Source organism: Osmerus eperlanus, chromosome 4 (assembly GCF_963692335.1).
Source record: "Osmerus eperlanus chromosome 4, fOsmEpe2.1, whole genome shotgun sequence".
NCBI classification, from domain to species: domain Eukaryota; kingdom Metazoa; phylum Chordata; class Actinopteri; order Osmeriformes; family Osmeridae; genus Osmerus; species Osmerus eperlanus.
The window spans coordinates 19,870,105-19,894,398 of record NC_085021.1 but is presented as its reverse complement, the minus strand read 5'-3'; the positions used below and the strand labels follow the sequence as shown (position 1 = coordinate 19,894,398).

The 24,294-nt window shown below is 42.7% G+C and overlaps 4 protein-coding genes across 16 annotated transcripts; 3 read left to right on the top strand and 1 right to left on the bottom strand.

Annotated features, from left to right (window-relative positions):
* Positions 1 to 1,689: 1,689 nt before the first annotated feature.
* On the top strand, positions 1,690 to 4,948 carry rassf11 (Ras association domain family member 11). The gene is made up of 3 exons (XM_062460108.1): positions 1,690 to 1,761; positions 2,466 to 2,588; positions 2,678 to 4,948. The coding sequence occupies exons 2-3, from the start codon at positions 2,486 to 2,488 to the stop codon at positions 4,084 to 4,086; spliced, it is 1,512 nt and encodes a 503-aa protein (XP_062316092.1). The 5' UTR covers positions 1,690 to 1,761; positions 2,466 to 2,485; the 3' UTR covers positions 4,087 to 4,948.
* Positions 4,272 to 19,005, bottom strand: csde1 (cold shock domain containing E1, RNA-binding). 12 transcript variants are annotated; one of them, XM_062460097.1, is made up of 22 exons: positions 18,877 to 19,005; positions 15,864 to 16,569; positions 14,697 to 14,949; positions 12,690 to 12,888; positions 12,282 to 12,448; positions 11,552 to 11,638; positions 11,360 to 11,478; positions 11,144 to 11,243; positions 10,909 to 11,037; positions 10,596 to 10,721; positions 10,208 to 10,423; positions 9,871 to 10,011; positions 9,429 to 9,596; positions 8,808 to 8,825; positions 8,160 to 8,267; positions 7,761 to 7,936; positions 7,532 to 7,644; positions 7,061 to 7,180; positions 6,765 to 6,943; positions 6,468 to 6,631; positions 6,026 to 6,158; positions 4,272 to 5,840 (listed from the first exon to the last, which is right to left on the bottom strand). In XM_062460097.1, the coding sequence occupies exons 3-22, from the start codon at positions 14,820 to 14,822 to the stop codon at positions 5,793 to 5,795; spliced, it is 2,637 nt and encodes an 878-aa protein (XP_062316081.1). In that variant the 5' UTR covers positions 14,823 to 14,949; positions 15,864 to 16,569; positions 18,877 to 19,005; the 3' UTR covers positions 4,272 to 5,792. The 12 variants fall into 12 exon arrangements, with proteins under 12 accessions (XP_062316081.1, XP_062316075.1, XP_062316076.1 ...); XM_062460091.1 differs by lacking the exon at positions 14,697 to 14,949 and adding an exon at positions 13,623 to 13,805; XM_062460092.1 differs by lacking the exon at positions 14,697 to 14,949 and adding an exon at positions 13,623 to 13,805 and having other exon boundaries at positions 11,144 to 11,225.
* Positions 19,006 to 19,594: 589 nt separating this feature from the next.
* sike1 (suppressor of IKBKE 1) lies at positions 19,595 to 22,633 on the top strand. Of its 2 annotated transcripts, none has more exons than XM_062460112.1 (6): positions 19,595 to 20,033; positions 20,383 to 20,488; positions 20,634 to 20,776; positions 21,078 to 21,191; positions 21,290 to 21,379; positions 21,497 to 22,633. In XM_062460112.1, the coding sequence occupies exons 1-6, from the start codon at positions 19,875 to 19,877 to the stop codon at positions 21,917 to 21,919; spliced, it is 1,035 nt and encodes a 344-aa protein (XP_062316096.1). In that variant the 5' UTR covers positions 19,595 to 19,874; the 3' UTR covers positions 21,920 to 22,633. The 2 variants fall into 2 exon arrangements, with proteins under 2 accessions (XP_062316096.1, XP_062316095.1); XM_062460111.1 differs by having other exon boundaries at positions 21,290 to 21,386; positions 21,420 to 22,633.
* Positions 22,634 to 22,735: 102 nt separating this feature from the next.
* On the top strand, positions 22,736 to 23,949 carry micos10 (mitochondrial contact site and cristae organizing system subunit 10). Its single transcript, XM_062460116.1, has 4 exons — positions 22,736 to 22,874; positions 23,358 to 23,405; positions 23,568 to 23,671; positions 23,764 to 23,949. Exons 1-4 carry the CDS (start codon positions 22,811 to 22,813, stop codon positions 23,770 to 23,772), a joined length of 225 nt encoding a protein of 74 aa, XP_062316100.1. The 5' UTR covers positions 22,736 to 22,810; the 3' UTR covers positions 23,773 to 23,949.
* The last annotated feature ends 345 nt before the right edge of the window (positions 23,950 to 24,294 follow it).

Here is a 24,294-nt window from a genome sequence, read left to right as displayed (position 1 = left end):
TTCCTTAACTCTTGCATAGATATAATCTGTTACATATTTTACGACTGTTGTCGATGTAAAACGTGCACCTCCGGTCCTGCAATTATTTCACGGCTTTGTTGAATACCTACTCGATATTGATTGGTCATTTTACGGTCTGTTATTTCAAATAGGTAATAGCAAACCGCTGCTATGATAAAAAAAAATGTTTACAGCCCGTTGCTTTAGACGCAGTTCTGATCGTAGACATGGAGCTATGAATCTATTTGATGGATCTCGGCAAAACGGGCACTGCACTCAAAAGTTAAATGTATGCAAGTACTTGAGTGCAGTGCACTGAATGCGCATTCGCCGCAAACGGGCGCCGCCAACTGGCACTGACTGAGAAACGGTTTTGTTAGACATTTCTACCATTAAAATGTATCAGTTAATGGTTGACCGATCAACTTCCAAACTGAGGACACTGCGGTTGCAGCTCTCTTGCTTGCGAACTCCTACTAGGGGAACAAACGCTTTTTGACACTAGAAATTGACTTTGACTTGTCAAAGTTCTGTAATGATAATAGAGCAAAAACAGCAGCTTAATTGATTAATTGGTTTTGTTGAATACTCAATTTTTATTGGTCAATTAGAGTTAACGTTTATGGATGCAGTTCCAACCATACATTTTTTAAATCAATATTGTGAGTCAAAATATTGTATTATTTTGGAAGTTGGCCTACCCCTGTGGTATCGCAGTCCAGCACCCTGTCTGGGTATTTCGCATATTATCCCCCATCAACCATTTGATGACATGAGTTTGTTTCTCTGTTTTAACTGGCAGCAGTTTACAAAGCGGTGGCTAGAGCTATATTGCTTGCAGCAATATTTACAAACAAATTATATTTCAGTTTTGCATGTTTTTGACAAATGTAATTAAGACAACACACATCATATGTAGCAATACAGAACACACTGACAAGAGCGATCTCTTCTATCTTTGCTCAGCTATCTCTGCCTGTGCATGAAGCTATGAGACATCCAGTAAGACAGCTGTACATGTGGGTAGGGCAGTCAAGTTTCAATACTTATGTCACCCCGCATCATTGGCAGACGGTACCAAAGCTCCACAACAGGTGCTCTTGAAGGCTAGCACAGAAACCACAGTATATTACATTCATGTATCACCTTTCTCAATCCAATGAGGTAGGATCACTGAAGTGTCACGGTCACATATACATTTTTTTAAATTCACTGATCATCTGAATTTGAATGCTATATTTTCATGTTATGAAATGTTGTCAAATTGATATAAATATTTCATAACGCACATTCCCATTCTAGAATATTTTTGTTCAATCGTTTTTCAGTTGGGTAATATCACCAACAAAGTAAACATGTTGCATCCCCCTGAGGCAGGAATGGGATGAAGATTCCAACTACATTCCTCTAGTCATGATTCCCCCACATAAGTGTTTTATTTAGATGGCGGCTTTGTGTACTGTTTGCATTGTTTGTTGACACAAATAACGTTTTTTCCCTTTAACATTCTGATCAAGACATCAAAATAAATTTGATGTGGAAGTACTTAACTAAAAAAAGGATTTGGTCTACGTGTGGAAACTTCTCTTATCAGTTTATCTTCCTTGTAAGAGGGGTGGGTTTCTAAACTATCCGCCAGTAGTGGATGCCTTTGGGAATTCCAATTATGTTCTAAGAAACTGCCACCATCCCAAACAGAATTGTGCATGAATGTAGTAGGAGGGGACAGTTCCACACATCTGGTTCACTTCAGCTCTAAAAGGTTAGTTGACTAACTTTTCTGTTTTCTATAAAAAAAGGTACACTTAATTAACAGGTATAAACAGGTATATAACTTTACATTAATTGTAGACAAATATTAGAAGTATGAAGCTCATGTTGGATTGAAACCCATAGATATGGTCTGATAGTAATTCGGTGTATTATTCAAATGAGATTTAGATTCCATGCTAAGAATGTGTACATATCCATATATTAATATATAGTAATGTACTTATTATTTACATTTAATTTCCAAATGTTAGTTGACATTTAATAACAAATTATATAGAAATTGTCTTTGACATAGTCATAGTCCTTGTAAAACTACTAATCACATTTTGTGATTGATGCGTTGTATTCCTAAATTGAATTTTTTTAGCCAGCCACTGAAATTATATCTTTCATCCATGATTGGTTAAATACGTATTGATGAATCTGTTTGGATTCTACTTCAATTTGATTGTATTATTATCCACAACACTGTGTGGGTTGAATGCCCCAAAGTCCAACATAGTCATAGGAAGGCATGCCTGATTGTGGAGACAGATAATGAGGGTAATTTGTCTGTCTGTATGCTTACCCAGATGCATCTAATGTTTGAAAGCTGCATTCATTAAGTATTTATCTGTAATTATCATATATCATGATTATTATGGGGCTAAATTCAGTCATGTGTTCATAGTGCGATCACCTACTTTCATTCTAGTGATAGATTGACCAAGCAATGGAGGTTAAGGTATCAGTGGATGGCGTCCCTCGTGTGGTCTGTGGAGTCACAGAGAAAACAACCTACCAAGAAGTGGTGCTAGCCTTGGCTCAATCCCTTGGTGAGTACATTACCAACCACCTCTCATTTTACCACTTCATTATGAACGCCATTCAAACATACTGATCAGTGATCATGATGTGTGTGCAGGTCGCCCTGGCCGTTACACACTGAAGGAGAAATTCAAAGACTTTGAGCGCAGTGTGACACCCAGTGAACGACTCTTGGAGTCCCTGGAGAAGTACGGCCAGCAGGCCAGGGACGTCCAGCTCACCCTGCTACATAACGGACCTTCTCTCTGGGAAGGAGCGGGCAGGGCAAGAGGAGGAAGGTACCTAGCTGGGCCGACCCCGCTTAGGAGTGTCGATGCTGGGGGTCGGGTACGAAGGGACAGCACGGCCCCCAGTTTACACCGTCAAAGTCTACCGCCAATATCCCGCTTGCGTCAACAAGCAGACCAGCCGCCGGAGGAAATGAAACGTCCCAAAAGGAAGTCGCTGACACTGATGGAGGAGGCCTGGGGGTGGCTGGAGAACTTGGGCAGGGGTAGCAGCCAGCAGTCTAGCCGTGACAAGGGGAGCAACAAGCAGGAAGGCGTTAGGAATGATAGCTCTCTGGACGTGTCCGTTACCGTTGCCAAGGACGTGTCTGTCCCGAGTGGTCTGCGCAGCAAAACGAAAAGCGTAAAGAGCGGGAAATCAGCTGAGAAACAGCAAATCTCCTGCTGCATGAGAGATCAAGGCAAAAACAGACCAAATAGTACTACAGGCAGTTGTGACGAAAACAAAGAGGGCAAAGATGGCAACGTTTCTCCCGCACACACAGACAACAACACGGGCAGAACAAAAGTCGTGGATCTGATTAACCCAAGCGGTGCCAGCAAGATTGAAGAGGACAAAAGAAAGCTAAAACATATCATTACACTGCAACAGGTTAGTCTGCAAGGCTTGCAGGCCCAGATAACGTCAACGGAAAGACAGATATGTGAGTTGGAAGCGCATCAGAGAGCCAAGCAAGCTGGACAGGAGGCTCAACTGAAAACGATAGAGGAAGAAACAGAACAGCTGCAATTCTGGGAGAACGAGCTGAAGGCAGAAGAGGGCTTTGAGAAAGACTTGCAGGCACAGTTCCTGGAGATGAGGGAGAAAGCTGTGGAGTGCAAGGCAAGGTTGGAGGAGTACAAATGCAAGATGGCCGGCCTTGATCTCGGTAGGGTTCAAAGAACAAGGCCAGAGGGAAAAGAGATGGCTCCAACCGCAGACCTCACAACCGGCTCTGTAGAGAGCATGGATATTCCAAATAAGGAAGTCAATCAGCAAAGATCAAGCGCAGCCTGTGAGGTAAATACAGACAGGAAGTCACCGCCCAGAGAGGACTGTAATGTTCCCACTGCTCTTATTTCTACAAATCAGATCAAGGACCCAAATGCCTCCAGGGCCAATCAGCTGAGAGAATGGTGGACACATTGGTCTGAAGCACAGAGCCCTAAACCAGAAGCTAAACACAAAGTCGTACATCGCTCAGAGATCACCATACATCTGGGCAGCACTAGGGTCTGACAGAAGAAGTGTTCAGATGTTACAACGTAGAAGCTTTGTTATAGTTAGGTGCATCCGGCCCAGTTGGATGTTATTGTCATAACCACTGTGTACGAATGAGGATTTAAAAAAAATGTATATATACACACATTCTTGCAATATAAATCCAGAATCTTTAAGACCTACCAAATAAAGACAAAAGCAAATCATGATTTTCATAAAACTTTAATTCAATTGTTTCATTCAAGACCATTAACAAAAGTACATTGGAGAGCCCCTGTAAGCAGCTCATCAGAAACCCAGTGATCTCTCCAGAGTTGAAATGTATTCAGACCAACTCCATGAGTGCATAGAGGCACAACAGTTCATCCACCCGTCTCCAGCGTACAATAATAGATATCCTGATCCTTTTAACTTAATTATTTCTAATACTTTGTTACTTTCCCCCCCACTTTAAGTTAAATTTGTTTTCATTGTTATATCTTGATGTTTGAATCTTTCACTAAGAAAAAAAAAAAAGCACACATTACATACAGTATATTTCAACCCACAGGTATTTGGGATGCAGACCAGTATTATTTCTACTAGAAAAAAAAGCCACCCTAAGATTGTTCTTTATATTTTGGCGGTTGGCTTGGGACAGAGGATACATCTAATTTTTTTTGTCTGTCATTTTTAGGCACCTTATTTTTTATTTCAGTTATCAGTCATTAGCAGAATTCGAGTTTCAACAGAACAAAAGCAGATGTGCAAGAGAAAAAAAAAATATGTATAAAAGAACCGCAGGATGTAAGATGACATTAGAAATTCTGCACCTGGGGAAATTGCTTAATAGAAGCATGTGAATACCAAAAAGGTATCTAAAGGCTCCAATATGAGAAAATAAATCCCAATCAAAATAATCACTTAACATTCACATACTGCACAACACACCATGCTTTCACGCTCAGCTCTTGAATAAAGCATTTTAAAACTGCTCAAAAAAACCGAGCAGAGGAATAGCCTGTTTAAGCACATATGAGAAATAGGATCCTCCTTATGGAGGGAACTTTTGCTTTGCTTTATGTGATTTGAAGGAAAGCATACAGTAGAGGAAACCACTAACAAATACGTTTCATGTCGTTTCCACAAAGGAAGAGAGAGAGAGAGAGAGAACAAAGCAGATGGACTCCAGTACATGCCAGCACTCACACACACACAAATAGATGACAGGTTTCAGGTGCAGAATTCCAGACATAAGAAAAAAAAAAAAAAAAAAAAAAAAAAATTGGGACAAAAAATTATAAAATAAGTCACCTCTGATATTGAGAGGCAGGGCTCCTCAAAATCAAACCCCTCTTTGATGCACCATTACCTCTACCGTTGCTAAAACACCTTGTGCACAACAATCACACGCACACACACACACACACACACACAGAGGAGAAATCCCCATGTATACTTGCAGTACGGAGCTCTGCATCAAGTACATCATACACGGGCAGCAGGGAACTAATGGAATGAGAAAGTTCCCTTGCAGGTGAGGGGGACAGGGATAGGGGTTACACATGCCTGTGTGTGTGTATATATGTGTGTGTGTATGTCAGTGTGTGTAGTTCTGTTTGCAAATATGGGCCTGTGTCAGAGTACGAGCATGTGATAGCAAAAATTCCTTTCCCATGATGTTGTCCATTATGGGATTACGTTAATAAATCATGGCAACCTTCAGCAGGTGGGGGTAGGGCTGCTCAGTCAATCACTCCAGGTTGCCTCGTCTTCCTCTCCACATTAAATCCCTAAGAACAAAACACAACCACCATTACAATCACAGATCTGAGCGCTTCAAAAATGACCTAAACGTAGATATTTCACAAGTAATTCTTGACGAAATGACTGAGCACTTAAAACAGCAGCAGGTCCAGCTGAATGGCTTCATGTCAAGCGCAAAGACCCTTGGTCCTCGTAGCGTCGTCGGACCTACCTTGGAGTTGTCGGGGCCGCGGGGCTGTCTCACGATGACCAGGCGGGGAGCACTGGCGTCGTCCAGGGTGATGCTCTTCAGCCGGTTCACCAGCCTGTCCGGACGAGGTGTGGCCACCTGTTTCAGCCCCTCACTGCACAGGTAGAGAAACATGTACATTTATCAGACGCTCTTATCCAGAGCGACTTACAGTAAGTACAGGGACATTCCCCCCGAGGCAAGTAGGGTGAAGTGCCTTGCCCAAGGACACAACCTCATTTGGCACAGCTGGGAATCGAACCAACAACCTTCTGATTACTAGCCCGATTCCATAACCGCTCAGCCACCTGACTCCCAAACAACACGGTTGCTTTAACCCTTGTGCTGCCTTGTCACTGCCTGGGTGACAATACAAAGATGGCGTCTTGGGTGTTCCTGCGTAGACGCCTCCTGAGGTTCTTACCTGACTCTGCGTACGTTGCAGGCACTACACTTCCCTGTGCGCTGGTTGAGGATGACAGAGAACTCCACCTCGTCCCCGGTCTGGAGTTCCAGGCCGTCCTGCACCTCCTTCACGTGGAAGAACAGCTTCTTACTCTCACCCACCTCATACGTGATAAAACCAAACTGGGGCAAATAGGAAAGCGCATTAGATTATATATTTATAGAAGTGATTTACAGTACTTTAAGGGGGTTCAAAACTTGTTTTGAACTTCATTGTCAGTCTGGCCCCAGTTTACACAAAGGCAAACTTGTTTACCTGGTCCTTGACGCACTCCACCAAGGCTCTACGCTGGGGAACCACGCTGCAGGCCATTTTTTGCCCTGTGGGGGTCACGGTGCACAACTGGAACTTCACCATCTCTCCTTTCTGCAGACAATCAGCCTTGTTCGCCATGCCGACAATGCCAAAGGGATAATTCTGGCCCTTAGTGCCACCTGGGTGGGGTAGAGAGGAGAAGAATGTCAAGTTCAGAGAAAAACTGAAGGATATCAATGGATTCACCAGGTTAAGGTTAGAAAAGTTTGTCAAATACAGAGTCTGTTTATTCTCACCTTCTTCAGTAACCTCAATAAGTCCCTGGTACTCTGTCTGGGAGGGGTCCACACTACGGAGGGGACGAACCACCTTACCCAGCAACACTGTTGCACCAACATCCTCCCCCACGCCATTAACTGTAATAAGAGGCATCAGTATTAGCTCCACCAGTCAGTGGAAGATCAGATGACAGGTCATAGGGAAGGTGATACATGGCTAAAAAGAATTGCTTGTGGTGGTGCACAAAAATCAGTTTGACAACAGAAGCCAAAGATCGGCGGGTATTAAGGGTGGGAATCCTTGGGGGGGGGGGGGGGGGGGTTGAGAATCAATTAAAAATCGATTAACGATTTTTAAATCCCCAAAAATCTTTTTATAAAATAAACAAACATTACATTTTTTATTTTTTTTTACATTTGTGAATCGATTTTTCCCCAACCCCTAGCGGTTATGGTAGATAAAAGGCCAACGGCAAAACAGATTCATACCTGCGGCCACCTTGGTAACCTTCTCTGCACTGACTTTGTTTCCTTTGCCTTTAGACAAGGTGTATTCAACAGTATCTCCCAGCTCCAGGCTGTCCAAGTCTCCACACATCTCACTGGAACAGACAAACAAAAAGATCAACCACCTGACACATCCCATAACCGTAACCTAGCTACTGCCGTCATTGCCAGGCAAGCTACAAAGTCAAAAAAAGTACTTCAAAAGCATTACCTATAGTGAAAGAAGATCTCTTGATCATGATTTGCGGTCTCGATGAAGCCGAAGTTGTCTTTCAGAGTTGCAACAAATCCTAGCAGCCTCTTGGTGTTGGCTGAACGGTTGAGAATCTTGATCGACACTGCACTCTGCTGGCCCGTTCTCTTCACCTCGTTGATGGAAAACTCCACCTAGTGGACAAAGTCGGATTAACACGAGTTGCTGATGGGAGTTGCTCCATTTAAGCAACTGAAGTCAAACATTTTAGATTTGGCACAGGTTTATGCATTTCACACCCCAATTTGTACACTTTCTTACTCAAAGTTAAATCTTACTTTGCCGATAGAGATCAGGGAGACAGCATGTAAATACTCTGCCTAACAGCAGCAGGGGAATCTTGGGTGAGACGAGTACCTTGTCTCCAGCCTGTGGTTGGCTGGCCCCCTCCAGGTCCTTGACGTGATAGGACACCGTCAGCTTCACTCCACAGTCCTCATATCCAATCACGCCCTCCTCGGCTTCCTGCAGGCCAAGACACAAGACATCAGAACACGATGATAGAGTTAAAGACATGACTATCAGATGTGTTAGGGCTGATCTACATAACACAAACTACACGTTGTCTTGATCAGTTGGGGCCTATTATTTAAATGTCAAGGACACAGATACACTTATTCTGAAAGTGTCACAATATGAAAAGGAGCTGCTTGCCATATCAGTGAAAAGGACATCGTAGTGTTGTGTACAAGATAAGAAGTTGCCTTAGTAAGTCATCAGTATGTGCAACACCACACATTTCAAATCCTATTAGTACCTCTCCGTTAGCAATAGCTTGTAGTGATGGGTCAGCCAGCAACTCTTATCTTATTAACTAGTGTTAATAAACAACTTTCCAAGTTAATATCTGCATATGTGAACCAGTCCTGACAGGTCAAATACTGTCGAAGGGAGTGCATTTTACAAGAGTTTGATCCATAGTCAACATTCTGTTCGTTAATTTGTAAAACTGAACCCATGCGCTCAACCCTGGGGCGAGGAGCTCATTCAGACCACACCACTGACCTTCTCTACAACTTTACCCTTTAGAGACAAGAGAACACGCAATTAGGAAAATAATATCTGAGGGTCTGCTTGAACACTGAAGTTCTAACAGTTTTATTTAGATATAGTTTTAGAATTGGTAAGACTCAAGAATCGCTAATGGGAAGATATGAAAATAATAAAATCAGTGGCTACAAAAGGTTTTGAATTTGAGAGTTGCCCTGAAATGCTAATATAAATAGTAGCATGTTCCACATCAGTCTTAAATCCTCCAACCCTGAGAAAACATCTCCCAGTAGAAGTGATGTACATCTCTTAAACATTAACCAGGGGGGGTATGGCATCATGCAAGCCAGAGAAGCCTACCTTGTCTTTTTTCTAATGAAGAGAAGGAGCATAAGGGGAAAGGGTTGAAGGAGAAAGGAAAGAGTAAGATTAGAACTAAAAAAATTATATGGTAAAAAATAGAAAATAAAATAACCTGAATGCGAGTGTGAGAATGTGAGTGAGACGCAGGGCGTGAGAGAGGTAGGGCGAGATCCATTCTCAGTTAACGGACAGGGGAATGGATGTGAGAAGGTGGGAGTATGTGGGCATGTGGCGCTGGGATCAAACTGGTGCTTCCGTGGGCTGCCGCCTTACCTTTTCCTTGATCTTGCTGGGACTGCCAGTCTTGTTGGTGACGGCTGCCACAGCCTCTTTCTCCACCACACCCGCAAAGCGCTGCTCGGACTGAGTGTGGAAGGAGACTGTGCCCTTGGGCAGCTTCTTGATGCGCACTGCGTGGTTCCTCTGAGCAGACAGCATGTCCTGAGCCCAGAAGAGGGAGGAGGAGGTGGTCATAAGAGACTTATTCAATATTTATTTTTAGATCCAATAGTTCTTTACCCCCCCCCCCCAAAAAAAAAAAATTTAATAAATAAAACGCTGTTGTCATCCTGTGTATCCAAGGACATTAATACATCGGAAATTCAATATGTGCTTCAGTAGCTCTGGAAAATTGACTTTATAAAAAGTAAGATAAGCGAGGAAGGTAATTAAGGAAAAGGGCAGCTGCAGGTTCAAGCACTTTTCACAGACTTACCGGCACAACGGTGAACTCTACTTCATCAGAGATGTGCAGTTGGCTCTCTTCCAGAACCTCACTGAAGTGGAAGAACATTCTGGCATCCCGGTCCACACACTTGATGAAGCCAAAACCGTCACGCATGGCAGCGATCACACCCTGGGAGAGAGGGAGAGCTAAGGATGAATCCTCACCGATGCCAGGAGAGATCAGTTGAAAAAGCACTCCAGATGCAGTGCTTTGGCCTCAAGTTTAGCTTGGTTTTACACTTTTATTTAAACTGGGGGGGGGGGACTACCATCCAGGCATCGGAAAGAAAGCACGACTGACAACTCTTACTGTGGGAAGGACTCACCATCTCACGGGTCTCCTTGGTGAAGTTGAAGGTGTCGTACAGGATGTCGATGTTGGTGGCCCGCTCCAACTTGTCGCGACGGTCGGTGGAGATGTTGAACTGCACGTGGTCTCCCTCCAGCAGGGTCACCTTAGACTTGGTGTCTTTCTCCCCAAACAGAAGCTCTTTGTCCTGAAAACTGATCCTGGCAGATATGCGGCCTGGTAAGGGATCGTTCTGCAAGGTAGAAAAACTAAACGTTAACTGCAGTTACTCATCAACGTGGAATGCGGTGACTTGGTTGATGACGTCATCCATCGTCAATAGGACCATCAGACTTCAACTCTTCATCACTCATCAATATGAATTTGACAGTTGGTCCATGTCTCAACATTTGTGGCTTGTTTACCTGGTTCTTGTTTGGGACTTTGGGGATGACCTTGGTGACTGTCCCTTCAAACTGTTCAATGCTGATGTCCTCAAAGATGACAGTCCCCTGTGGCAGGAGCCTCACCTCCGTGGCAACCTCCTTACCCTGACAACGGACAACATGGAGTCTTAACAGGAACATTGGTGTATTTGGGATGGCTACAAGTTATAGAGAAAAGCTAACATTTCAGAATGCCACAGATTTTTATTTCAACACTTCAATATTTTCCTTTAATTCTACTTTAATATTTTTACTTTGATATCAATCAAGCACCAAACAATCTGGCACCTACATTTCTCTCTTTGATGGTGAACTCAACATCATCCCCAGCCTGCAATGCCTCCAGGTCACCCTTGAACTCGCTGTAGTGGAAGAAGATCTCCTTGACCACGTCTGCCCTCTCGATGAATCCAAACGCCTCCTGTCAAACACAGGACGCAGGAGGGTGAGACTCCGACCGTGCAGGTGACCCGCTGGCATGGTCCCACCCTGGCCCTCTCAGGTACAGGAAGTGAGGTAGGTCTTACCTTGGTGGCACACACCACCCCCTGGCAGCTCATTTGTTTCTTCTTCACCAGGTGGATGTTGTGAGCGCTGACCGCACCGGTACTGAAACAAACAGAGTCGCTGGAACATGCAGTAGTACGATGTATGAAGATGTCAATGGAACTGTGAAACCCGACATAGTCGGGGTGCAGGAAGAGATTTAAACCCCCCCCCCCCCAAATAAAAATCGAACTCACTGTTTGTTAGTCTCCATGTGGAAGCTGACTGTGTCTCCAGTGTCCAGGTGGATGTTTCCCTCCACGTCTTCTGGGGTGTAGGTCAGGTAGAACACCTCCTGCCACGGGTGGAATCCATACTTTACATTACATTGACTAACACTCTTTTGGCGAAGAATCTCCCTTACTCGCTGTGCCATTTCAGGCTCTTACCCCATTTCTCTCGTAGCAGACACTGCCTGTAGGCACCTGTCCTGGAGCAGACTTGCCCTCCAGGTGAGTGGGAATTGCAGAAACAACCTGAAGAACAGGGTTAACCCAGGTGGTGCAAATGGTTAAGATTGGCATTGGATGTCGTCAATACACAAACTACGTAACCTGCCAAAGTACTTATCCGATTCTTGGATTTATAAAGTCCCAATTTCACTATACTATGAGGAAACAGAACAGTTGATTTTCATAGGGAAGAAGTCATTGGGATCTATACATTAAATAAGACAACGTTAAAAAAAACAAAAAACACTAAAAATCGCTTGAAAATCGGCCTTTGGGGAATTTTACACTCCAAATTTTCTATTTGCTGCTTAAACAAACACCCCTCCACCCCTGAACACCAACACAAAACATTTATGTCAAGGACAATCCAGCCCATTGTAAATCTCAGAACATACCATCAGTGCTTAGTGCGGATCAAAACTGTCACAGAAAAAAAAAAAAAAGATGTGGCTAGGAATATGAAGAGGTCTGTCCTTAATACTGCATCAAGTATGCAACGTAGTTACGACCGTGATCAGACTCGTAAAAAGAAAAAATGAAATGGGTGGACAGATTTACAATGAGCTAGAAGAAGAAAAAAAAACCCACATTCAAAACGACAAAAGAGACAGACACTGAGGTGACACGAGACAAGAACAGAACCAAAAGTAAAATGGTGTTCCTTAACTGGATGAATATAACCATGCAGCACAGTAAAGGGAGAGGCGTGCGAGTCTCGCCCCACCTGGCCCGAGATGCGTTCTTCTGACAGCACTTCTGGTTTAATCTTAAGCAGCTTCACTGCTATGGGTTTACCAGTGCGCCTGTCAGAGGACACCTCAAACTCCACATCATCTGGAGGGGGGGGGGGGGGGGGGGATGACAGCAGAGAGGAGGGAGACAGGAAGGAAATTACACATGAGGGAGTTTGATCCAGGTAAGATCTCCATTTTCTTTTCATTTTTTCGCAGTTCTGCGGGAAGGGGCGGTTCTTGATATGTCCCCTACAGGCTTCACATTCCAACGGTGGGGCAAGGCAGCCGATTCACAACTGACTCAAGGTTGTGGATGGTGTGTGTGTGTGTTCTGCTCTCACCTCCTATCTTGAGCTCCAACAGGTTCCCGTTGTACTGGGAGCAGTGGAAGAACAGGCGCGCCTGGCGTTCAGAGCACTGGATGAAGCCGTAGGAAGTAAGCAGCTTCTCCACCACACCCGTCTCCCTGATGCCCGCGCTCGTACCGTTGGCATACGCAGTATGCCCGTTGCTATGGAGCATGCCCGGGTCAAAACTCATCTGTAGGGGGAGAACGTTAACAGTTAGTCTTAGCCAACGTGAGCTAAGCGTCAAAAGCGGTCCTTGATAGCTGATGTCGGCGAGAAACCAGAAAAAAAGGTATGGGTATGGGTGTTAATGTGCACGTTCTGACGTTTCTCTGCAATAAAACCTTGTTACCAAGTACCCATACACCTTACAAAATCACACACACACACGTGCAATCTGAATCACACGACAAATCCAAACGTCTCAAAAAAAAAAAAAAAGTCAAATGAGCATCAAGTTTAGGAGGGGACTAACCAACAAGTCTTTCTGGCATTATCTGTTGGGTGAATAGAGGGGAACATAATTGGGCCACCCTAAATAGGGTTTTCCTGTGGATTCAGACCATTCAGTACCAATAAAAGGCCACAGGGCACAGTCATTTCTAGTGGGCTCAAGAGAATTATCCCATTTCATTCACAATGTTACAATCAGTACATTTTTGTCCACAATACTCCAAAAATCCAGAAAGTTAGGCAAAAACATGCAGTCTGGATTTGACTTTCACCAAAGCCAATCCGGCACCAACATGGTCAGCTGACCATTTACAACTGAAAATGTACATCTTCGGTTGGGGTTTGTAAGAAAAAAAGGAACCGCAAACTATTAAGTCATGCAGTTAGCTCCAGGTACACAGAGACTGCAACCGTGACAGTTACAGCTCTCGAGTTGCTCTAGTTACTATAGGCACACACCGCATGCCAACTTACTGATCTCTGATACAAGGGGGTCCGTTTGTGTTTTTTACCAGCTGGGTTTGGGCGGCTGGACAAGGAGGAGCAGCGAGGTATGGGCATGGTGGAGGTGGAGGGGGCAGGGGCCGTGTTTCCCCCCTGGGGAGGTTCCGAGTGGCCTCTCTCCATTTTAGACATTGGAGTTTGGACTGGGAGGCACTGTAGGAATAGGTCCGCACCACCATTTTCAAACAGCTTGACACCCACGAGTTGTTTTTTGCCCCCACTTATATATCATGAAATATATGTTTCCAAGCACAACTACAAGAGCAACATGACATTGTTACAAAAAAAAACAAAAAAAAAAAAAAGGGGGAAAGCATCCTGTGCTTTCAAGTGTCCTTGAAAGAAAAACAATTGCCATGATTTTTTTTTTTTATACTTCTAAGACCTGACATTGGTTTGCATTTGACAAATCTAAAGCAGACCTGATTGAAGAAAGTCAGTTGGATCAAAAAGTGGAAGACAACTGAACACACAAGGGAAAGATGTTCCTTGACAATTGATACCTGAGGTGCAGTTAAATCATAGAGAAGAAATTAGCATAGAGGTCAAACCATGCTGATGGAGATGGGAGGTTAGATTGAAGGACTTCAGTAATAAAATGAAGGTTATATGAAGGGTTCCAGAGCAGCCTCAGCTGTTAGGTCCTTTGTTGACCTCTTGATACACCAGGTGGCTCAAGATCCATTATCCTTCTAGACTGGATAGCTATCAAATGTTCGAAACGAATCTGAATTACATTCTCGGTAATACTCCAGTCAGATTACATTTCATCAAAAGGTAAATTTTCATTTATAAAAAAGTGACGACCGACATTTTTGAGTGAATCTTTGGAAAGCCAAATGAAAGACTTAAACATTTAACTCCCGCATCCCCAACAATCTCAAAAACACCCTACACCTGCAACACTGCACCTACGCAGAGGCTAGTCTCTGAGCCCATAGGGGAATGGAGAGTTTAGGCCAGTCAGAGCAGAGAGATTCAGGGCAAGGTGGTGGGAGGATGGGTGTTCGATGGGGGAAGGAAGTGGAAGGGGTTGGAACTTACGGAACGGCCGTACGGTGACAGGGTGAGCCCGACTGGTGGGGGGCTGCTCAGGTCAGCACTAACGAACGCGGTGGGTGGAGACGCAGGCAAGGTAAACTCGACAAAGCCTTTCCAAGGGCTGCCCATATTTTTCCATAAACTCAGACCCGACTCCAACTCTGGTTGTACCTGATAACTGGTACGTCTCAATCTTTTTGTTTATCTTTTTTTTTGTGTGTGGTTCTACCACCCAATGATACAAACCACTGGACGTCTGCAAAGGGTGAGAGGAAAGGAATGAGATCAAAGGGAGAGGCATAAACAGCCAGTGAGAAAAGCATCACACTTACAGGGGATAGGCTGTGGGAATCTCAGGAACAACAGGTAGGAGACTATAGGGAAAATGTGGTGCAGGATAAAGACAAAAGGAAGGGCACTAAAGACAATTCCCTTAAACCGATGATCATTCCCCCAAAAAATTGTAGCATCTCTGACGCGGTTGGAAAAAAGCCAATTAATCTAGATACAAGTAATTCAGGTTTATCAATCAAAGAACATTCCGGAAATCCAATGAAGTCTTAGACCTAAAAACAACTAGGCTATCTATATTTACCTTTACACAAGTAATTTTGTCATCAATGCCGCTATGCCAATATCACTAACAGAACAAGAAACCCTCTTTTTGCCATATTACTCAAAACTGATGAGGCGCTTGTTAAAAATAGTGTATATTGGCGTGAGCAGGGTTTTTTAGTCAAGCAAAAAGCTTTTTGAACTTCAGTGAGTTATTCGTGTAAATAAACAAGGAGAAAAAATGTCCAGAGTGTGCTGGCTTTTCTATGACCGCACAGCAGGGAATCAGAGCCAATGAGTGAGACCCTTTCCCAATTCTAAACATCTGATCTTGGATTCCCAGAAAATGAAGCCTGTTCAAAGAAATTTCCATTTCACCTTAAAAATCACATTAAAAACGCATACCATTGGTTACAATCAATGCCTATTCATCATTTTGAATGCCCTTGAATTGGACAAATTTATTTTTCCATTATATTAAGTAACTACTGTAAATACATCTGTCTGACAGAAAATCTATTATTTAAGTTAAGCAGTTTGTTCCAGCTGGAATGAAGACAAAGTTGTACCCTGAAAATAGTTATAAAACAAACAAACAAAAGAACAGGGGCCTACCTTGATTTTATGTCTTGAAACTTGCAGTTGTCAGGGATGTGATGATAATGCTGATGTGGCAGGTCGCCTCTTCACACACACTTATGTGTTATACGTTTCTGGCACAAGTACTACAGATGTATAATAGAGTTGCATAAAAGCAACAAAAAAAAAAACAGTGAGGAGTAAAGAAAAAAAAAAGAAAAGAACTAGAGCAAAAAGGCAAAATGCAGGTGCAAAAACACTGCAACAAAATGAGCAGAGCGAGAGGGGAGAGTAGAGAGATGGGGAGACAGTTGGGGAACTGAAGGGGGGGGAAAACTAGCAGATATCAGCCCTCTCCGCACCCCGGGGTGAGTCGGTGGTGCAGTGAGGATGAAGAGGGCTGGAAGCAACGTTGGGACGTGGTGCTTTGTCAAAGCTGTTGAGTAGGCACAAACTTCTGGTTTCAGATCAGATATTATCTTCTCAGTTTTACAACGTTGGCATAGGATTGCTTCTCTTGCGCGCGTTTCAATTGGGTAGCCGTGTCTCGTCTTCGGTTGTTTCAGTTGATTGCTTCAGTGATTTTTTTTTCCCTAGAAGTGATGTTTTTTTCCTTTTGTCTTGTTCAAAGTTGCAACTTCGCTTGTTTTGGGATGTTTCTCTGATTTGTTTCGTTGTTGTGATCTGAACTTGAAGAAGCAGTTGCGGATGGTACAAAAATTCTGTTCTGTTTCACTTCATACTGTTGAGGAAGAGAAATTACGTTAGTCAAAAACTATTTGAACACCGGTGTTTAATACATTGATCATATTCTACTAGGGAAGTGGGATAACCATTAGCCAGTCCAAGTTTGTTTAGAGCCAATACTGAACTACATTTGCTTGAACTGACAGTCCAAGTATGTGCTCACACATTTAAAAAAAACTTTTAAGGATTCACTAGCATGTTAATAAAAATACCTAGACATTTTCTACATAAATGACCAGTAGGTGAGGCCAGTGCACCAGACCCTGAGCCATTTCATTTTGGTGAATCTGACAAGAGATTCTTCTTCCTCAACCTCATGGACCTAAAAATAGTCTTTCCTCAGTTGTCTGTTTAGAGTCTATGATGCCAGCTGACTACATGAACCTCAGTCTAGTAGATCAACAACCCCTTGCATTCCTTTGGTTGGGCTGATATTTATGTCACTGTGTCTGGCCAGGGATGTTCATTTAAATCAGAAACTATGGATTATAATGTTGCACTAACCTAACACACAAATTCTAGAGTATAAATAATAGAGTAAGAGCAACAGGCAATCGATGTTTGTTCCAAAAAATTGTTCCACAAAGTTATGATCTAAATGTTGTTGGTGGTGAGTACTGACCTCAATGTTGCAGTATGAAAACAAGCTGGCAGACAAGGGTGACATGTAACCTAAGACATGTAACCTAATCTGGTATGGCTGTGTCGCAACCAGCATTCCAAATGGTTTCAGTGTTTAAAATAAGGTGAAAGTGTTCAGAATAACACAGATCCTATCTCATTTCTGGGAGTGGAAGGGACCTTTAAAGCAACTTGGCACTGAGGCTCGAGTTGTTTATGGGTAGAACGCATACACATTCCAGATGCATGTCTGAGTGTCGTTGTAAACTGTCAAACCTTTAACAAATCACGGCATTTCTGGGAAACGATATGTACCAAATGTGACAGAAACTACACAAATGAACCAACCTTTGTTAGAAGCGGTGGTGAAGAAACCTATTCGAACACGTGATAGTGGTCTTCAAACGCAAGTGACGCAGCCACATTACACCCTTGTCCACCCACTGAACCACTGACAGTGATTGGCCGTTTCAGCTCTGAATAACTGGAATTCACATCAGCTGGTACAATGCTGATGGAAGCGATTTTACTCGTTGATGGTGAATTGATACACACACACGACTCCTTGGACTGAAGGCCTTATTATACCGCAGGCTAGGTTCAACTCTCCGTGGTAACTACAAACCAATATAAATAAGTGACATTGTCCAAAATAAATATTCTATTACGTGCATTTCGAATGTTGTTTTAATGTAGCTAGATGTTTAAATTGGGTCGTCTAACTGCTACCGTACGCAATCATGTCTAGGACCATACCATGCCCTAGGCTTGCGATGGGCTACCATGTGATTTCAGATTCTGGCCACCATGCTCAATACAACAAACGCTAGTACACGACGTGGCCTATCTTATTTCCTACTCCTAGTTGTCTGTAACAAGCACCGCCGCTCAATGCCTGCAAACGCAGATTTAGCCATCCAACGTTAAGACATATCCTGAGCAGCCAGTGAAACTCAACTTTGTGAAGATTAGATAATCTCAAATGTCATATTAGGTGTCAAGGGATTTTTAGGTTAGTTTATGAGATTGAAGTCTGAATTTTCATTACAACCAGACAAGACATATACGCTGTATACAAAAATAGCAGCTACAAACGTCGCTAAAATAATGACAAGAAAGACGCCAGAAGACCATATGTCCGTAGCTAGCCAGGCCGGCTAGTTGAGAAGGGCACAACAAAGAAAAACTGCGACTGGTGGCTAGTCTAGCTAAGCCCGCTAGCACAGCTAGCTTGTTAGCAAGCTACTATTTGAGCTCGTGCATGCAGTTGACGTGGTTTGGTGGTGGGTCATTAATAACCTGAGTTGTGTTAATCCTTTTACATTTAACGGGAATGTAATTTGCTCTTACAAGGCAGAGCCCGTGCACACATACGTTTGGACAAATTGACATTAAAACAAAAATACACTTCGTTGTCGTCCCGGACAATATTAGCAAACCGGTCGGTGCGTTAGCTACATGGTTAGCTCGGAAGCTAGCTTTGCTAGGATTTTAGATGAAGCCGAGGAAAGAATACTGTAGCCTACCACTGCCCCCGCCCTGGCCTAATCTTGAGAAGGACATAATTGCCTCACAGAATCACTTACAAACGCCTGTAAACTTTGATATGTCATATAAGGCCATATACGTGTCCTAAAATATTTAAAATATACTTTTAAATCGGAATTTTTTACAAACTTACCCCAACAGCTTTCAGCACTGTCACCAGCGCCGCCAGAAGCAGCACGGCACATTACGTAGTGAGTGGAATGGAGTACTACCGCGATATTTCCATTGACAGTGCTCACATAAACCCGGAGGCAGGAAGACGAGTTGGAATTTAGGGCTGTGTTCAAGAGCAAAATAGGGTCATATTTGGGTCCGATTACAGAGAGATGTGAGAGGAGGTATGTGGTTGATGAAAGTTGTGTTGTATGTATTTAGTCACGTTCGACTTTTCTTATTTAGATGAACCCTGTTTTAGTAGTTATCTTCTCCAAAATCAACTACATATAAGTTGAATAGTTCCTTGGTTCATGCTAGGTTGAATATCTCCTACATTGTTTATCCAAATATCCAAATCACACAGTCCATTATCAAACAAGATTGATAACTGAGTCGGTTTCAAAAGAAACAGAAACATTTCACATTGCCTCTGAAATCTGAAGAACATTATAATTAATAAAGATAAAATAAAGTAATGTCACAGAGGTTTCACATAAGTCCATGATAAAACTGAACTGCACCTAAACCGACCCAAAACTCTCAAAAAAGACAAGGAAAAACTAGCTGAATAACTCGGAAAAATGGAAGAGACCTTGGGAGGAGCAGTTCTGTGGTGAATAGGGTTTAGGTTGGTTAATGTTGCAATCTGAAAACGTTTTTGTTGTTGTTGCTAAAACCGGTAGTGATGTAAGAGGCTACGTATCCGTCACGATACGTTCCGGGATTCTGGCTGTGTGGGGTTGACTATATACTGTCATAAATTCACAACAGATGCAATGTATACAGCTTGACAAGTTAACTGGAAAGATAGTCAATAAAATACATCTTATGTTGCTGTTAGATATATGTTAGTGAGAGATATAGGTAGCTGTTCACCACGGGTTTAGATTTAGCATAGCTGCAAGCTAGCCATCTGGCTAGATAGTTATCTGTTCAGTTTGCAATAGCCTACTCGGAAGTTTTGGAGCTGTATCAATGGCGTGTACGTTGGAAAAGGTTCTTGGAGATGCCCGCACCCTTCTGGAAAGACTAAAAGAGCACGACACGGCAGCAGAGGGACTAATCGAGCAGTCAGGAGCGCTCAGCCAAAGGGTCCAGGGTATGAGAGAAGTGGGAAACGCACTTCCAGATAAGGTAAGATTTCGTCTATTCTGCTTTGCAGCTATCCAGACTCAAACAGGTGTTGTACCGAAACCAGTGACCCATCGAAAACTGTGACCAGGGGTTGCTGTTCTAATGGCTTGCCACATTAGTCAATGTTGTCAATGTACTAAACCTAACCTTAACATTTATTGAACAGTATGGCCATTAGAACAGCGACCACTGGTCACAGTTTTCGATAGGTCACCGGTTTCGATACAACACCTGTTACAGTTACCGATTTTGGAACAACACCTGAAAGAAACCAACTTACCTACCTTGGCTACCTACCTTGGTTACCACTGAATGTACAGTAATTTTTATGTATTCTCGGTTTCCTTAGTACCCGGAGGAAAGTTCTGAAATACAGGACTTGTCAAAGTACAAGCCCCACGTCCTTCTAAGTCAGGAAAATACTCAAATAAAGGAGCTACAGCAAGAGAATAAAGGCAAGAACTTTTAAGTTTTATTATTTGTCTCTCTGGTCCCATTGCTGTTCAAGACAACAAATATAAATTCTTAAAAGTACTGCAGATTTGCTTGTCAGTCAGTGTGCAAAATAATATGAATTCAGTTAATTTATTTTTTCTGCAGAACTTTGGGTGTCTTTGGAGGAGCATCAGTATGCGTTGGAGTTGATAATGGGCCGATACCGCAAGCAGATGCTTCAGCTAATGATGGGAAAGAAGGAGCTTGACACAAAGCCTGTCCTTAATCTTCATGAGGACCATGCCAAGGTATACTGATTGTTAATTTGAATTTGTTTGGTGATTTGATTATTGGTTAGAATCTTTCCTCAGTGTAAATAAGACCCAGTTATACCATGTTACTTGCTTAACGTTGGTATAGATGGCTAAATTGATGCTTATCATACGCAAGTTGTGTTTAGTTGTGATTTTGATTCAGAGGACCAAAGATTAAACCATGGAGAGGGCAAGTCTAAGAGGCACCTAAAATGACACCTGTAACATTAACTTTGTAAAATAAAATTATATAATACAATTATAAATGTGAGGAACATATTTTATTATTTTTCAGGAAGTGCAAAGCCAACTGGAGCGAATATGTGAGATGGGTCAGGTGATGAGAAGAGCTGTTCAAGTGGATGATCAGCACTACTGCTCTGTCCGAGAAAGACTGGCCCAACTGGAGGTAAACACAACATTATTGTCAGGGAATAAGGTAGTGTATATTACTACCTACTGCTGTCAAAACCGAAATTATTCTAAATCCTTTTTCATCAATTCTAGATTGAAAACAAAGAGCTGCGTGACCTTCTGAGCATCAGCAAGATCTCAGTGAAGAGCAACAGTGAAGATCCTAGCCAGCAGGCCACAGTGGTGAAGAGCCACAGTAGCCAGCAGGGCACAGTGGTAAAAGGCCACAGTGAAGATCCTAGCCAGCAGGCCACAGTGGTGAAGAGCCACAGTGAAGATCCTAGCCAGCGGGCCACCGAGGTGAAGGGCCACAGTGAAGATCCTAGCCAGCAGGCCACAGTGGTGAAGAGCCACAGTGAAAATCCTAGCCAGCAGGCCACAGTGGTGAAGAGCCACAGTGAAAATCCTAGCCAGCAGGCCACAGTGGTGAAGAGCCACAGTGAAAATCCTAGCCAGCAGGCCACAGTGGTGAAGAGCCACAGTGAAAATCCTAGCCAGCAGGCCACAGTGGTGAAGAGCCACAGTGAAAATCCTAGCCAGCAGGCCACAGTGGTGAAGAGCCACAGTGAAAATCCTAGCCAGCAGGCCACAGTGGTGAAGAGCCACAGTGAAAATCCTAGCCAGCAGGCCACAGTGGTGAAGAGCCACAGTGAAAATCCTAGCCAGCAGGCCACAGAGGACGAACCCCAACCTCAGGCAAACCAGACAAACGATCAAATGTAGAGTCCATAGAGAATCATCAGAATGTTTAGTGGAAATACACTGTCCATCAGGGCCATGAGGCAAGATTCATTTCATTTTCACCTCTGTCTGTTGTCTGTCCCATTGTTTTAAAGAAGTTAGTCCTTAATGTGTACTGTGATTTATTTGTCACATTGTCAAAGATAAATCCATAAAAGGCCAAAGCACTTCACAGACACAGAAGGACAGGAGAAGAATAACAAGCCAACCGATAGGTGTGTGAATGTCCGATTTGGGATATGGAAATCACATTTGGTTATTGAAACAGGATACCTTTGGTTTCAGTCTTCTGTTGAAATTACTTATCTTTAACAAATACAATTCCAAGTCCCCATCAAAGGTCTACCAAATGAGGTGTCAGTTGCTTGTTGTGTTAATTGTTTTCAATGTAGTTATGAATTGGAGGATACATTACCTGGATTAGTTTGTAGTTATTTCTTTGCTATGAGCTTGCTGTTTCTAGTGTTCATAGTCAAGTGTCCATGCTTTTATATCCTAAAGGTTCTCCTAACAGCTGTAATCTTCATGTTCAATCTCCAACCGTAATTCCTCTTTTTACAATCCCATATAGAAGCACATTTTTATCAAGGCATGTAATGTCATCTCAGGTAAACTGTCTTATATTGGCTTGAAAGATCGTGAGCAAATGTATTGGTTTAATGTGTCAAATAAACGCTTTTCATTGAAGTTACATTCCATGGTATGTCCAGTGTCTTTTTTACAGTAGACGGTTTATTCCCAGTTAAGTCGCTAGGAGGCGACTTTTCTCACCTCTATACGACTTATCGCGAGGCTTTACAGAGGACGGCAAATTCGTTGACCGGTAGTCGTGGCCAGACTTGACGTTTTTAGTCTAGATAGAACAAGCTAGTCATGTCTGAAAAGGAGCTTGGAAAGAAGTTGGACCAATGCATTGCAGATAGCGTGGTCAAACTTGGTAAATTCTAATGTTTATGAATGTTATATGAATAAAGGCATTGTACAGGAAATATATATGCTGTTTTTAACCACTCGTTGCTACTGTCACTTGTGTGACGCTACTTTGGCTAGGCTGTATGTCGTATGCCAGAGGTCTACTTAAGGACACGACTTCTGCTGTCCAGATATTTAGCTAGCGAAACCACTGCGCACTCTGGCGTTCTTTGGAATCCTAGCTCGCTAAATTGATCCAGGACAGCTAGACCTATACAAAAAACTGGCAATACTTGCCGCCTGGCATTATTGCTGGTTACAATATGGGATGTATTTTGTAGCTTGCTAGCTACATGTCCAGAGATCAACTGCTTTGCGATACTGTTGGCTCTGTGAACAATGTTATTTGAAGTGTGTCTCAAAGTTAGCAGTGTTAAGCAGTTAGCTACAAGTGATGCAATTATTATGGCTCATTCTCAAGTATAATGCAGAACTCTGTTCCTCATAGGTGCTGGTCTGGGCCTTGGAATCGTATTTTCAGTCGTATTCTTCAAACGTGAGTGTGTATCAATAAGTAATGAATCATTGGCAAACTTCAAGACGATAATTAAATGGGCGCTAAACACAGTTGAGTTAAAAGTGTTAGTGGCGTTATTGGTGGGTGTGGTTCATTTTCTAACCTTATTAAATGTCTAAAAACCATTTTTTCTTCCAACAGGACACACATGGCCAATTGCATTTGGATTAGGTGGGGGCCTTGGGATGGCCTATTCAAACTGCCAAAATGATTTGAGATCCCAATATCTACAACACAGAACCAAGGTTGGTTCATTATAAGAACTCAATGACACACGAGAACGGCTAGCTCTTAAAGTACATGTTTGTGAGTGTGATTCTCTTTACTTCATCCATAGGAGCAGTAACGGCATGTCATCAAGCACTGTCGTCTATTCTCTCAAATTCTGTGGTGGCCATCTCTTGCACTCTTCTTTATTTAGCCTGTGTCTGTTAACTGAACTTTCATTTGAACTCAATTATGATGTGTATATGCCCTAATCAAACTGAATCTGTTTTTATTTAATAAAACATAAAATCATGAATATTGGGTCTTTTTTTCTACATGCTAAAATGCTATTATATTTAGTATCAAATCCTCGGTGTCATTCATACAGTGATTTCTAATAAAATGGGTAATTTGTGCAGACAAACACCTAGAATGAAAGACAATTCACTCCACAGCTTCATGTCGTAAGTGCTTATTGGCAATCAAGTGCCCTCCAACTGAGCACTCAAATTTGCCTTGACTATGAAGCCAATTAAAACAGTGTCACATAATCTACATACTTATTTAATACACAATGTTCTCAGTCTTGATTGTTGCTCATGTCTGTTGTGGAGGTTATTATTAAATATAGAGTAATTGTATGCTGCATTCAATTAATCAA